At 33.8% G+C, this 16117-nt stretch overlaps 3 protein-coding genes across 3 annotated transcripts in view; 1 reads left to right on the top strand and 2 right to left on the bottom strand.

The window, feature by feature from the left end:
- The window catches only part of LOC139489648 (leucine-rich melanocyte differentiation-associated protein-like), a 511226-nt gene that overhangs the window by 208068 nt on the left and 287041 nt on the right, over positions 1-16117 (bottom strand). The window lies entirely within an intron of this gene.
- The window catches only part of LOC139489858 (GATOR1 complex protein NPRL3-like), a 50557-nt gene that overhangs the window by 17770 nt on the left and 16670 nt on the right, over positions 1-16117 (bottom strand). Inside the window, exons 11-16 of the mRNA XM_071276704.1 lie at positions 15960-16048; positions 12563-12621; positions 10496-10549; positions 5357-5440; positions 3207-3294; positions 1612-1770 (exon numbers count right to left, since the gene is read on the bottom strand). Coding sequence (XP_071132805.1) covers positions 1612-1770; positions 3207-3294; positions 5357-5440; positions 10496-10549; positions 12563-12621; positions 15960-16048 — 533 coding nt within the window. The remainder of the gene's footprint in view (positions 1-1611; positions 1771-3206; positions 3295-5356; positions 5441-10495; positions 10550-12562; positions 12622-15959; positions 16049-16117) is intronic.
- LOC139489335 (KRAB-A domain-containing protein 2-like) lies at positions 12743-15699 on the top strand. The gene is made up of 3 exons (XM_071275644.1): positions 12743-13247; positions 13607-14666; positions 15689-15699. Exons 1-3 carry the CDS (start codon positions 12972-12974, stop codon positions 15697-15699), a joined length of 1347 nt encoding a protein of 448 aa, XP_071131745.1. The 5' UTR covers positions 12743-12971.

Raw genomic sequence — 16117 nt, 5'->3', positions numbered from 1 at the left:
CATTTTATTTCTCGTTTTCTCGTGTTTGGTTTGACGTGCGTGCCTCGTGTTCTCCTTTATTTATTTTTCGTGTTTCGTGTCGGTACTCTTAATTTCTCGTGCCTGTCCCGCATTTGATTAAAAAGTAAACCGGGACTAAATTCAAAGTCAGTCCGGAGATTGTTTTAAATTATGTGTCCCCAAAATACTAAAATTGCTATCAAATTAATTATTATGAATAATATTTTCTTTCAAATCAGTTGCAACTAGCGGACGCTAAAATGTGACTGCAAGGTCATCATGTCCATACACCTTATCGCTATTTGTCCGCCATTGCTGGAAATCACACAGGTTCCCGTAAAATTTTGACGTCATAAAACAAAATGTCTGACGCCACAATGGAAAAGTGATTGTTGTTGACGTCAAAAGTTCAAGCGGACGGGTCAGCCGGGAATAGCGATAAGGTGTATTATATAATGACTAGGTGATCTCCAAGAACGGCCGATTAATAAATTATTTTTACTTTTTCCATTAATATTTACGATTGTATTTCTCGTGCTTCGTTTTTTCCGATTTTTATTTTCCGTGCAACGTTTTTGCGATTTTTATTTCACGTGTTTTCGTGATCAGGGCCCCCCTTCACCACACAGGCACTTGTTTCTATCCATACGAAGGTCGACTATCCATATAAATAGAAGAAGGTGGCTAACGAATTTTTTTTTAGGTCACGACAGTCTCCGCTTGGGACGCTTTTTCTACCCTTCAACTTAATGCTAAAAATCCCTACCTTATATGAATCGATTCAGTGAATATTTTCCTTTAACACTAAACTAATTTCATAATCCCCACAGTGTTCCTCTTCACGGTAATCTACTCTCAATTCACTAAACCATGTCCAAAAGTTCAACTACCATCTTTCCAAAGTATCTACTTCCGGTTGTGGGCAGAATGCTATCTTTTTAAAAACGAAATGATTCTGTAAAATTACCAGTTTATTATTTTCATTATCAATATATTTTTAAAGATGAAATTTCACCGAAATAAGTACATTTATTGTTGTTATTAAAAAAATCAGAAAGTCAGAAACTAATTTGAATGAATTCGATAATACTAGAGAATTCCGAATGTATATGGTAACTCTAAAGAATTTCATCGATCTTTTATTTTGGAGGTAAAAAACGTATCAGAATTAGGGGAAAGAAACTGAGTCAATGAAAACAAAATAAATTTACTGCGATGTTAACCGGAAGTAGATACATTGGAAAGATGGTAGTTGAACTTTTGGACATGGTTTAGTGAATTGAGAGTAGATTACCGTGAAGAGGAACACTGTGGGGATTATGAAATTAGTTTAGTGTTAAAGGAAAATATTTACTGAATCGATTCATATAAGGTAGGGATTTTTAGCATTAAGTTGAAGGGTAGAAAAAGCGTCCCAAGCGGAGACTGTCGTGACCTAAAAAAAAATTCGTTAGCCACCTTCTTCTATTTATATGGATAGTCGACCTTCGTATGGATAGAAACAATATGGATAGTCGACCTTCGTATGGATAGAAACAAGTGCCTGTGCTTCACCACCCTCGTATATAACTTTGAGATAATTTTTACCTGTCTTAATTTTGTACAACTTACATTTAGCAATATCTTGGTGGGTTCTTGCTGTTTCAAAATTTGGATACTGAAATAACAATCTTTCACCTCTTGTACCCGAAGTCACAAGCAAAATAGAGACCGGGTCAAAATCTGTCATCTTGCAAAAAATATTCTGTATTATATCAAAGGGACATAACTCTTTATAAAAAAATAAAATAAAAACGGACTCGGACAAGGAACAACAAAATTCCGTAATTTTCTCCAAAGTAATAATTTTGAAGTTCTGAAAAAATATGTTTTATAAATGATAGCAGTTACTGTCCAACCTTTTGATAAATTTGACTCAAATTATTTCTTAGTTTTTCATGGATGCTTTTTATTTATTAATTTATAAAGGTCCAACTCTTGCCAATAAAGGCACACCTCCACTAGTTGGCAGTATAAATTACCTCCAAACACAATCCAAGCCTTCCCTTTGTGGTAGTGAACCTTGTACAATTTTAGAAAGATCAAACACTTAAACTCAAGTTATTGTCTGGAAACTAGAAAAATCCTTGATCTTGCCCCTTTTCCCTGCATGTGTGGGGCAATTACCCATATCCAATCCCAGCTTTCCCAATGTGATATGAAACCTTGTGATACAATTTCAAAGAGATCCATACACTTACACACAAGGTATTGTCCGGAAACTACAAAAATGCTTGTTTCTTGCCCTTAAATCCTAATCTGTTAATACCATAACCCTCAAAATCAATCCGAAACTTCCTTTTGTGGTATTGAACCTTCTTGTTATATTTCATAGAGATACATTTACTTTATAAACTAAAGTTATTGTCTAGAAACTAAATGTGTCTTTGGACAACACAGACAAGGGTAGCGATGAAAACATCATAGTATTATACAAACCAAAATAAATGTACGCAGTCATATAGGTGCAAAACAGCAATATGTATGTGCTATGTTTCAGGGATCTTAATGGTTGAGGAGTTGTTTATATAAAATTTGTTCAAATTAAGTTTTCTCAAGCCACCAACTGGCAAGACATCACCATAATATAATATACTTGTACATTCCTTGCAACCAAACCAAAAATGTGTAATTCATCTACCATACTTCTACTATTGTCACATCATTTACTTAAAGCACACAAATATAAGATTGAGTGTTACTATTGTTTACTTATTTCCAACAGGCACTTGTCTTAGAAAAAAAATTCCTATATATCTTTATGTGTTATATTAAGGTATATAGGGAAAAAAATTCTGAGACAAGTGCATGTTTTTTCCAGTGGAAGATATTTTATGCCTGTTCAGGACGAGAGCAATAACTGGTGTTAGAACTTTCCTTCAAATATTACTTTTCAATTATAAAATAAGCTTATTGATAAAGGTTATAAAGAGGGGCGTAAAGGGGGGTTATCTGCACAGAACAAGAAATAAAATTATCATTTCACGATGAACAAACAATTAAAAATGTTTTGCATGTTGTTTTTTTTTTCAGATTTCACTAAACAGTGTGAATTATGAACCTTTTTCATGGCTGCAAGTGAAATAAAAATGGTAAAACATGTTGCACAAAAATAACCCTTTACTACCTTCTTATATAGACAAACTTATTTTTTAAATGTTCCTTACTGTGACCTAGGTGAACAAGGGAATTTTTGGATGAATTATCTCTCCTAACTTCTACTAAGCAGTATGTCAATGTGACTTGTGAACAGAGCTATGGAAATTAAGGTCAAGGTCATATTTAAATTTTGCCTGTTATCACTCCTCCTCTAAAATCTTTTCTTGTTATCTGTTGTTAATTCTTTCCCTCTGTAACCAAAATCATCTCTAATAAATTGCTCCTCATCTGAAACTCTTTTGTTTCAAAGCCATGCAACAGAGAGTACTGACAGAATTACAATGTAGTTTAAAACTGCAACTGATTTGATATTTGAAGATTTAGAGTATGACATTTTTAAACCTGTCTTTTGTGGAAGACTGTATGCTGCCCTTTAGATGTCAACAAAGATATGAATACCTAGACAACACCTATATTTATTTCACTATACATGACAATAGCTAGAAAAACAGGTATAAATGGGCAGTCAGTCAATTTTCATGCATCATTAAATCTGTGGTTCTGATATTGTTTGTTTATTTGAATCAAATTTTGAAATATTTATTAAACCTTAAAAAAATTGCTCATAATATTTGAGTTCCCATGTCACCATCTTATGGTGTTAATATATCTCAACTTGTTTGATTCACACTTGTATGTAACAACGTATTAGATTTGTAGGAAAGAAATCTGTGTATTACTGAAAAATTATTACATCAGGGTTTTCGATATCACAAACGAGTCAAAACATTTATAAATTTTATCACCAGTTCAAGGAAATCATTTTTTAAATATAAATCAACAAGCAGACATTTAATACGTTCAGGTATATCACATCAAATCTTTTATGGTTCTATTCTTTACAAAGCACAAAAATGTCCGCATCCACCTCAAAAGCTTACCAAACCTAAAACTGATTTACTAAGAAGGGATATAGTTACTATACTGTTGTCAGGACATTAAAGGTCTGAGCTGGCATGTCATTTACTGCTTGTAGTCCTTTGTTAATTTATGAATCATTGTCAATTTGCTCAGTTTCTTTGTCACCTATTCTGACATCAGTCTCAGACTTCTTTTAGACCGAGTTTTACTGTGCATATTGCTGTGTGTTTGTTTTTCTACATTGGCTAGAGGTATAGGGGAGGGTTGAGATCTCACAAAACATGTTTAACCCCGCCATATTTTTGCGTCTGTCCAAAGTCAGGAGCCTTTGTCCTTTGTTAGTCTTTTATGGTTTTTAATTTCATTTTATTTACATATTTCAGAGTTTAGTAATTTTCATTTTAACTGAACTGGTAGCTGAAGCACGTGATTTTCTTGCTGTGTTGAAGACCCATTAGTGGCCTTCAGATGTTTTCTGCTCTTTAGTCAGGTTGTTGTGATGTAAATGTTGCCTCTTTGACACATTCCCCATTTTCATTCTCAATTTTATTCACTCATTTTGATTGCAAGATAACATCTATTATAAACCCTTTTGCAATCCACCACTTTTCAATTAGAATAGAAAAGATTGGTTGTCTTCACATCTATTTGCAAAAACAATGGGGCAAAACTAATAATGATATATTTTGTGTTATTCACCTAGGGTTTACAAAAACGCTTTTTCCTCCATACTATGCTTTTCAGCTAATTCCTCATAATGTACATTACAGCAAGAATAATAAAAAAAAAACTAAAATAATCAATAACTATATTTGAAATCCACGTTTGCAATTATGGATAATATTCCAACGGAAATACGTCTCCAATTAAGCAAAGAAAACACAGTAAAAATTGAATGGCTGTATTTCACTTTATTGATAGTAATAAGCTGTCTCCACATACCATAAAGAAACAGAAAAAGACATAAATTAAAACTGCCAAAAATTAGAAATCTTATCTTATTACCAGGATTTAATTAACATGCTTAATTGCAGAAATAATGCCTTTTTGTCGTTGAACATTAAAGATAAATAAATGACTGTCATAAAAAAAAAAAAACACTAACAATTTTTTCAATATCAATATCTGACTGAATTTTGTATTCTCATTTTTGATATTAATAAAGAGCACTTTTAATTTCTTGACCTAGACATATCACAGTTCTGAACACATTTTTGTCATTATCTTTATAACTAAAATAAGTCTGTGTCTGTATCCAATTGCATTTCAGCAAAAACTTGATGATTTTAATTCTTCATTTATTTATTATCTGTACTACATCATCATGGCACATTTTATGATGTATTCCTACTCTCTGTGGACTATATTTAGCACTTCGACCCTGAAACAAAACAAGAATTAATCTGTTGAAAATCTATCAAATAGTATAAAATACTTGTTTAACAAATCGAAGTTCACAAGGAACAAAAAGAATTTATATGTAGGATTCAGTTGGGAGAAATAACGACCTCAAAATGGATCAACATTATACTGCACAGTACAAATAAAATGAAACAATAATGTTCAGTAAAACTGCTTACAAAAGGACAACTTGATGTCACAGAGATATGTCTTGCTTGTATACAATTTTGATAGTAAAATGCAACTGCTGAAATTGAAATAGCATTAATTGAACTGTAAAATATACAAAAGGTAAATGAACAAATAATTTCCATGGGAATAAGATAAACAACTGCCAATACAACTGCATACCAATATCGTTGACTTAATGTAAGTGGATCCCCTTAAACTGACTAAATCACAAACTGTAACATGCAAACTATGTTATAAGTTTCAAAGTCAATAAACCAAGAATAAGGGGAAACGGCTAACTTATCTCCATAGAATATGAAATGTGTCAATTCTTATACAACTGCACAATTAATTGTATTGATTTACTTCAGTGGCTTTTCTTAAAATGACCCTATCACAAATTTTAACAAATGGTTGATGCTGCCTCTAGAAACAGCATACTTAAGTCTTGTTTTTTTACTCAATCAAGGCAAGAAAAATGAAAAGGTCATTTTCAGAAGGTACATATCAACAGAATTTTCAAGTCTAAACAATAATCCAAATTTTATAATTGATGATATTAGAAAACTAGAGGCTCTAAAGAGCCTGTGTCGCTCACCTTGGTCTATGTGCATATCAAACAAAGGACACAAATGGATTCATGACAAAATTGTATTTTGGTGATGGTGATGTGTTTGAAGTTCTTACTTTACTGAACGTTCTTGCTTCTTACAATTATATCTATAATGAACTTTGCCCATTAGTAACAGAGAAAAATATTTGGTAAAAATTTACATAAATTTACCAAATTAATGAAAATTGTTAAAAATTGACTATAAAGGGCAATAACTCCTTAAGGGGTCAATTAACCATTTAGGTCATGTTGACTTATTTGTAGATCTTACTATGATGAACATTATGGCTTTTTACAGTTTATCGCTAACTATAATGGTATTCAAGATAATAACCAAAAACAGCAAAATTTCTTTAAAAATTACCAATTGGAGGGCAGCAACCCAACAACCGGTTGTCCAATTCATTTGAATATTTCAGTGCAGATATATATTGACTTGATTAACAATTTAACTCCTTGTCAGATTTCCTCTAAATGATTTGGGTTCAGAGTTATAAGCAAAAAACTACATTTTACCCCTGTTTTATTTTTAGCCGTGGTGGCCATCTTGGTTGGATGGCAAGGTCATCGGACACATTTTTCAAACAAGGTACCTCAAAGATGATTGTGGCCAAGTTTGAATTAATTAGGCCCAGTAGTTTCAGAGGAGAAGATTTTTGTAAAAGATAACTAAGATTTACGAAAAATGGTTAAAAATTGACTATAAAGGGCAATAACTCCTAAAGGGGTCAACTGACCATTTCGGTCATGTTGACTTATTTGTAAATCTTACTTTGATGAACATTATTGCTGTTTACAGTTTATCTCTATCTATAATAATATTCAAGATAATAACCAAAAACAGCAAAATTTCCTCAAAATTACCAATTCAGGGGCAGCAACCCAACAACGGGTTGACCGATTCATCTGAAAATTTCAGGGCAGATAGATCTTGACCTGATTAACATTTTTACCGGGTCACTCCACACATTTTTTAAACTAGATACCCCAAAGACGATTGTGGCCAACTTTGGATTAATTTGGCCCATTAGTTTCAGAGGAGAAGATTTTTGTAATAGATTACTTAAGATTTATGAACTAGAGGCTCTAAAGAGCCTGTGTCGCTCACCTTGGTATATGTGAATATTAAACAAAGGAAGCAGATGGATTCATGACAAAATTGTGTTTAGGTGATGGTGATGTGTTTGTTCATCTTACTTTACTGAACATTCTTGCTCCTTACAATTATCTCTATCTATAATGATCTTGGCCCAGTAGTTTCAGTGGAAAATGTTAGTAAAAATTTACAAATTTTATGAAAATTGTTAAAAATTGACTATAAAGGACAATAACTCCTTAGTCATATCTTTAGGTCTTACTTTGCTGTATATTATTGCTGTTTACAGTTTATCTCTATCTATAATAATATTCAAGATAATAACAAAAAATGTCAAAATTTTCTTAAAATTACCAATTATGGGGCAGCAACCCAACAACCGGTTGTCGGATCCATCTGAAAATTTCAGGGCAGATAGATCTTGACATGATAAACAATTTCACTCCGTCAGATTTGCTCTAAATGCTTTGATTTTTGAGTTATAAGCCAAAAACTGCATTTTACCCCTATGTCCTATATTTAGCCGTGGCAGCCATCTTGGTTGGATGGCCGGGTCACCAGACACATTTTTTAAACTACATACCCCAAAGATGATTGTGGCCAAGTTTGGATTAATTTAGCCCAGTAGTTTCAGAGGAGATTATTTTTGTAAAAGATAACTAAGATTTACGAAAAATGGTTAAAAATTGACTATAAAGGGCAATAACTCCTTCAGGGGTCAACTGACCATTTCGGTCATGTTGACTTATTTGTAAATATTACTTTGCTGAACATTATTGCTGTTTACAGTTTATCTCTATCTATAATAATATTCAAGATAATAACCAAAAACAGCAAAATTTCCATAAAATTACCAATTCAGGGGCAGCAACCCATCAACGGGTTGTCCGATTCATCTGAAAATTTCTGGGCAGATAGATCTTGACCTGATAAACAATTTTACCCCATGTCAGATTTGCTCTAAATGCTTTGATTTTTGAGTTATAAGCCAAAAACTGCATTTTACCCCTATGTCCTATATTTAGCCGTAGCAGCCATCTTGGTTGGATGGCCGGGTCACCGGACACATTTTTTAAACTACATACCCCAAAGATGATTGTGGCCAAGTTTGGATTAATTTAGCCAAGTAGTTTTAGAGGAGAAGATTTTTGTAAAAGATTACTAAGATTTACGAAAAATGGTTAAAAATTGACTATAAAGGGCAATAACTCCTTAAGGGGTCAACTGACCATTTCGGTCATGTTGACTTATTTGTAAATCTTACTTTGCTGAACATTATTGCTGTTTACAGTTTATCTCTATCTATAATAATATTCAAGATAATAACCAAAAACAGCAAAATTTCCATAAAATTACCAATTCAGGGGCAGCAACCCATCAACGGGTTGTCCGATTCATCTGAAAATTTCTGGGCAGATAGATCTTGACCTGATAAACAATTTTATCCCATGTCAGATTTGCTCTAAATGCTTTGATTTTTGAGTTATAAGCCAAAAACTGCATTTTACCCCTATGTCCTATATTTAGCCGTGGCAGCCATCTTGGTTGGATGGCCGGGTCAACGGACACATTTTTTAAACTACATACCCCAAAGATGATTGTGGCCAAGTTTGGATTAATTTAGCCAAGTAGTTTCAGAGGAGAAGATTTTTGTAAAAGATAACTAAGATTTACGAAAAATGGTTAAAAATTGACTATAAAGGGCAATAACTCCTTAAGGGGTCAACTGACCATTTCGGTCATGTTGACTTATTTGTAAATCTTACTTTGCTGAACATTATTGCTGTTTACAGTTTATCTCTATCTATAATAATATTCAAGATAATAACCAAAAACAGCAAAATTTCCATAAAATTACCAATTCAGGGGCAGCAACCCATCAACGGGTTGTCCGATTCATCTGAAAATTTCTGGGCAGATAGATCTTGACCTGATAAACAATTTTACCCCATGTCAGATTTGCTCTAAATGCTTTGGTTTTTGAGTTATAAGCCAAAAACTGCATTTTACCCCTATGTTCTATTTTTAGCCATGGCGGCCATCTTGGTTGGTTGGCGGGGTCACCGGACACATTTTTTAAACTAGATACCCCAATGATGATTGTGGCCAAGTTTGATTAAATTTGGCTTAGTAGTTTCAGAGGAGAAGATTTTTGTAAAAGTTAACGACGACGGACGCAGGACGACGACGGACGCAGGACGACGGACGCCGGACGCAAAGTGATGGGAAAAGCTCACTTGGCCCTTCGGGCCAGGTGAGCTAAAAATGGTTAAAAATTGAGTATAAAGGGCAATAACTCCTTAAGGGTTCAACTGACCATTTCGGTCATGTTGACTTATTTGTAAATCTAACTTTGCTGAACATTATTGCTGTTTATAGTTTATCTCTATCTATAATAATATTCAAGATAATAACCAAAAACAGCAAAATTTCCTCAAAATTACCAATTCAGGGGCAGCAACCCAACAACAGGTTGACGGATTCATCTGAAAATTTCAGGGCAGATAGATCTTGACCTGATAAACATTTTTACCCCATCAGATTTCCTCTAAATGCTTTGGTTTTTGAGTTATAAGCCAAAAACTGTATTTTACCCCGATGTTCTATTTTTAGCCGTGGCGGCCATCTTGGTTGGTTGACCGGGTCACGCCACACATTTTTTAAACTAAATACCCCAAAGATGATTGTGGTCAAGTTTGGTTAAATTTAGCCCAGTAGTTTCAGAGGAGAAGATTTTTGTAAAAGTTAACGACGCCGGACGACGACGCCGGACGCCAAGTGATGAGAAAAGCTCACTTGGCCCTTTGGGCCAGGTGAGCTAAAAAAAAGATTGTAAGTTCTACTTCTCCATTGAATGTTGTTGCTTAGATATATTGGTCTGGTGTTCTTAACACTTTTAAGTATTACATGATTTATTTAAATTAGATATCTATTTGTGTAAATCTACCTCCAATGTGTTTGAGAAATATGGAATATTGGAGTATAATTTGGTTCAATTTTTGTTTTGCCTAAACACTGAAGGAGTTAGCTGATCAAGCCCTGTACACTATGTGGGTTGGACACAGACATCAGTAAAACAATATGCTTACCAAAATTTTGTTGTGGTGAGAAAAATGAATGCGAAATAAATATAATTAAACATACAAAATACATACCCAAACTAGACCATACTTAAATGTGCTCACCATGGTTCTATGGATTTTATGGCACTACAAGTATAGAAATGTTCATACAAAGTTAATTTTTCTAAAGATATTTATAACATTAAAAGTTGTAGTATATTCTCACTAAGGAAATAAACAATAAAGAGTTATGCGCTCGTAAAATATCAACTTAGCCACATTCTTCGTTATGCCTGAAGTCCCACGTCTGATGTTGGGCCCTGTCTGTCATAATTGGGTTTTGTTTATTTCTCTTTAGCTTAAATCAGGTTATTGATGATCTCTTTTAAATTGTTACACAGTTTGTTATACTGGTGACTTTTATAGCTTACACCACAGTATGAATTATGCTCATTGTCGAAGGCTGTACTATGACTTGCTGAATTTTATACTCTCATTGGCAATCATACTACAACTTTCAATATTTTTCTCTGAATACTGTCTTTAGGTTGTAAACAAGCTTCTGTCTTCTGTCTTCTGTCCAAATTTCCTAATACTAGTATTCCAAAAAAGTTTGAAAAAGTTATTGATTACTGAAAACTTAAACCACACACTAAATCTAAAAGTTAACTGTGAAAAAAAAAAAACAAGAGGCTGTCACAACGACAGCAAACTGGATTTATTAACATTTATTTGTGTCCTGGCAATATCACAAGAACCATTACTGATGAATGGTGAAAGTGAAAATCGTCAATATCAAATTTGACCTCCATTTTGTCATCAGTATCAACATATTAAAATTTGAAAAGCTTAGAATGAATGGTTCATGAGTAAATGCAACAACATGAATGGAAACACCATTTTACGATCTTTCAAGAACCATAACTCCTGAACGGTAAAAGTCAAAATCGTCATTATTGAACTTGACCTCTATTTTGTCATCAGTAACAACATATTAAAATTTGGGAAGCTTTGGTAGAACAGTTCATGGGTAAATGCACGGACACAACTGGAAATTCCATTTTCAATCTTTCAAGAACCATAACTCCTGAACGGTAAAAGTCAAAATCGCCATTATTGAACTTGACCTTCATTTAGTTGTCAGTAACAACATATAAAAATTTTAAAAGCTTTGGTTGAATGGTTCATGAGAAAATGCACGGACACGACTGGAAACACCATTTTTCAATCTTTCAAGAACCATAACTCCTGAACGGTAAAAGTCAAAATCGTCATTATTGATCTTGACCTCCATTTTGTCATCAGTAACAACATATTAAAATTTGGGAAGCTTTGGTAGAACAGTTCATGAGTAAATGCACGGACACGACTGGAAACTCCATTTTTCAATCTTTCAAGAACCATAACTCCTGAACGGTAAAAGTCAAAATCGCCATTATTGAACTTGACCTTCATTTAGTTGTCAGTAACAACATATTAAAATTTTAAAAGCTTTGGTTGAAAGGTTCATGAGTTAATGCACGGACAACATTTGATTGCCGCCCGCCCGCCCGACTGCCTGACCGCCCGGCCGCCCACCGTACATCCCCAAATCAATAACCGACATTTTTGTCACAAAAATCCGGTAAAAAATGAAAATAGATATTATCAAAATTTTGCTCTGGATACTGTACTTTATTCATATAAAACATTCTATGATGGTTTCACAAAGTTATTTTAATGTCTAAAAAAACTTTTAACCACAGATTGAATCTAAAAGTTGAAGCGGCTGCCCATGACAGATTCATGAATCCATGTCTCGACAAAAACAGTATTTGTGGTTTCTGCCAGACCTGACCAAATATAAATTCATTCTGTCAAGTACAGTAGTACTGCAGAAAATGTGATGAAAAGATTTAAAGTTTATTCAGCATACAGAAAAATTAAAAGTATCAGCACAGGAAGTAGGCATCCAATAGATTAACAAAGGTGTTCACATCCTTCCACTCTCAAATATGAAGTTATTCAGGTCAGAAGTACATGAGAAAAGTGTGATAGAAATATTTGTTGATTGAAGAAACAGACAAATGGACAAACAAACAGACTGATACACAAGCTGAATTCAAGAATGACCTTAATCCTAGAGTGTGGGTATAATTAAATCATGTTTTCAATACTCACTACATGTTCTAATGTACACCCTGTTCTTAAAATCAGTCCATCATCAAAATCTGGTCTTTCTGAAATGAAAGATTAATATTCAGTTTCAAAGGAAAATGTTTTTTCAATAATCATGTAGCTGTTCCGGACCATATGAGTATTTGGACCATACGCGTATGGTCATGACCATATGGGTATATACTCATATGGTCCGACCATACGCGTATGGTTGGGGTAATTAACACGTTTACTGTTAAGACTTTACTTTTAATAAGGTATGATCCTTCTAGTTGTCACGTCATTGAGAAGACGCTATCAAAGGTCGATTAATTAATTAATTAAACAATTATCTTAATAAAAATAAACAGTTTCATATAGTAAATTTTACTCACTGGTCAATACTATAGTAAACACATTTTATACCAGTCCTATGGTCATTACCGATTTATTGTTACAAGTGAATGGCAATATGTCGTCTTGGGAAGATAACTTTCAAATATTTCTGAATGAACTTTTACAAAAGAAGTCAACTGTTTTACTAACTGATGAAAAGGTTGAAAGGATAAAGAGTCTTATAATTGACACTAAAGACGGACAGAAAACAGATACACCCAGATTTCGGCAATATGTCAAAGACAAAGGATTCCAACTTGTAACTTGTGCCGTTTTAGGTTTAGAGAATGAGCTGTGTGTTCCAACAAAAGAGGTTAGAATTCTACATATTATGGCTTTGATTAATTTTTAATCTTTACATAAATCAGCATTAGCAGTTCTTTAGCAGCGCAATATTCAGAATTTTCCTATATGTGTTTTTGTTTTTAATTGCTGTCATCGCATCTTATATGGTTTTTAACAGTTGTAAAATAAATAGACGTTTTTTAGTTAAAAATGTTATTCCAAAAATCAGAATATGCATGTGGTATGACTGTCAATGACACAGCTCTCCACCAGAGACCGCATGACGTTGAAGTTAGCAATTTTTAGGCCTTCAACAATGATCGTTTTATTCATTCTGTAACTCTTACTAGCTTATTTCTTATACCTTTCTTTCGTTTTTCCCCTCAGGAATGTGAGAGACCTGGCCTTCTTGCACACTGGCGTCGTGTAGTGACAGTCGAAAATATGTTCAAGACTTTAAAGCTAGTTCACGAAGGAACTCGGTCTCATACAGGTTATCACAAACTATTCAAAGATGTTGAGGATACTTTTTACGGCGTCCCGAGAAGCCTTTGTAAGGAATTTATTAAAGGATGTGTAAAATGTGCGTGTAAGAAACCTCAAAATAACATAGCACCGTTAAAACCGATTTCATCCAAACATTTTATGCATAGGGGTCAGTTGGATTTAGTTGATAAGCGTGCAGATCCTGACGGTCCATTTTGCTGGATTGGACATTACATAGATCACTTTTCCAAATTTAACTTTTTCTGGCCACAAGAACGTAAATCCGCCATTGAAGTTGCACATAATCTAAAGGTAAACATATTTTCTGTCATTGGCCTTCCGTTCATTTTACAACATGACAATGGTCGTGAATTCTGCAATAATATTATAAGAGAAACAATAAAGATTTGGCCCGGAGGAAATGTCAAGATTATAACTGGTAGGCCTAGACATCCTCGTACTCAAGGTCTTGTAGAGCAAGTGCATAATTCATTACATAGATTACTTGCCGCAAAACGATCTGAAAACCCTGGTTCTGGCTGGCTTGAACATTTGTACGAAGTGCAGTACTCTTTGAACACGCAACATCATTCAAGTATAAAGGTAACCCCATATGAGGCGGTCTTTGGTCAAAAGGCAAACGATGGGGTATTTGTAGGAACTAACGCAACTGACGAATTTATCAACAAAGAAGCAATTGAAATGTTTATAAGCGAGGATATACCAACAGACATAGACTCACAGACGGACAATGACTCACAGACGGATCATGATTCTGTTGCAAAACGTAGGCGGCTTGATATAGAGGCAGATATTGATTGCATAATCCTGCATGATCTTTTGACAGAAGAAACTGATACAGTATCAGAAACATTGTCGTTGACAAGTGTCGACTCAACACATGACAAAATAAGGCAAATAGTGGAGAAAAATTATAAACACTCTGTTCAAAACACCATGCGTAAGTACAATAAGAAGATGACAAAATCGAATGCCCATATCGTAAAAGGCTGTTTTGTTACTGTGCGTATATCGGTAGTTGATAGGGCGTCTGGTGATTTTCCACGTTTATTATGCAAAGTAGATGACGTCACCGGCAAAGACCAAACTTTATTTAAGTTGTCCTGTCAATATGGTATATTGCAATCTTATTATGATATTGGTGATCTAGAACTTCTGCATAACACCGTAGACACATCAGAGTGGTCCACAACCTCAATATCTCTGCACGCAGCTGTTAAGAAGGCTAGCTTTTCCCTTGCTAGCAAACGGTGTAATTGCAAAGGTTCATGCACCACTAGAACGTGCAAATGCAGAAAAGCAATGGTACCGTGTGGTAGCAAATGCCATCCTAAAACTATTTGCAAGAACACAATAAGTGATGATAACTAACTCGTGTAACTGTGGCTTCAATATGTAGTGTTTATGTATAATCATGTAACCTTTGAATTATAAAATTAATCTATTTTCATGTTACCAAGGTTGTGTTTTTTTATGGTAAAGTTTATTGTATAATTTCAACGTTTCTTGTACATATTTGTAAAATACCTATATGGTCCAAATACTCATATGGTCCGGCCCGTTTATAATCAAACGAGTATATACTCATATGGTCATGACCATATGCGTATGGTCCAGATACTCATATGGTCCGGAACATAGCCAAACAATCTTAGATGTGCAAATTTGCTAAGGCAATTTTATGTCTTTTCCATAGCTGGATTTGAAACCATGATATTGTGACATTGTGGCAACTTCCTTTAGGTTTCCTTGATCAGACTCACTGGTCTCATGGTAGTGTGCTTGCTCGAGTCTGGAGGGTTAAGATCTATCTTTAGCTGTTTCAAACCAAAAACTTGATTTTAAGTATTTGCTGCTTCTTAGCTAAGTATGCAGCATGAAGGATTAAGAAAAGACTGGTTGGCTTGAGTTGTATCCAGCTGCCATGGGAAGGACATAAATTTGAAACCTCATATTTTTCAGATTTTGGCTAAATTTTTAGCTATGCTTTTGTAATTTTGGCCTTAGCTTTGAATAAGACATGCTTATTTGACAGAGAATGTCTGTTGAAAATTTATCAAATAGTATATTATATAAAAGTAAATAAATAAATTGTTGTTATCATAAAAAGTTCATCCTTTTGACCACTGAATTATTTTTTTTTGTGTTCTTTAATACTTTTGCTGAAAATACTTCATCTTTTTATACAATTAAATTTAGAATTTTAAAAATATAAAACAAAGCACTCATTTACCTCCTCTTTTCTTTGTATAGACTCTCACTAAGGCCAAATATTCCCATGTTGTTGACAGCAAATAATCAAGATTCAAATTCATATTGCAACTGAAAAGGAAATAATTAAATTGCTAACAATTATATTTCAACTATGTTTCATTTTTTTAAGTAAAAAAG

Source organism: Mytilus edulis, chromosome 9 (genome assembly GCF_963676685.1).
Source record: "Mytilus edulis chromosome 9, xbMytEdul2.2, whole genome shotgun sequence".
NCBI classification, from domain to species: Eukaryota; Metazoa; Mollusca; class Bivalvia; order Mytilida; family Mytilidae; genus Mytilus; species Mytilus edulis.
Note: the sequence above shows the minus strand (reverse complement) of the source record. Positions and strands in the feature narration are given on the sequence as shown.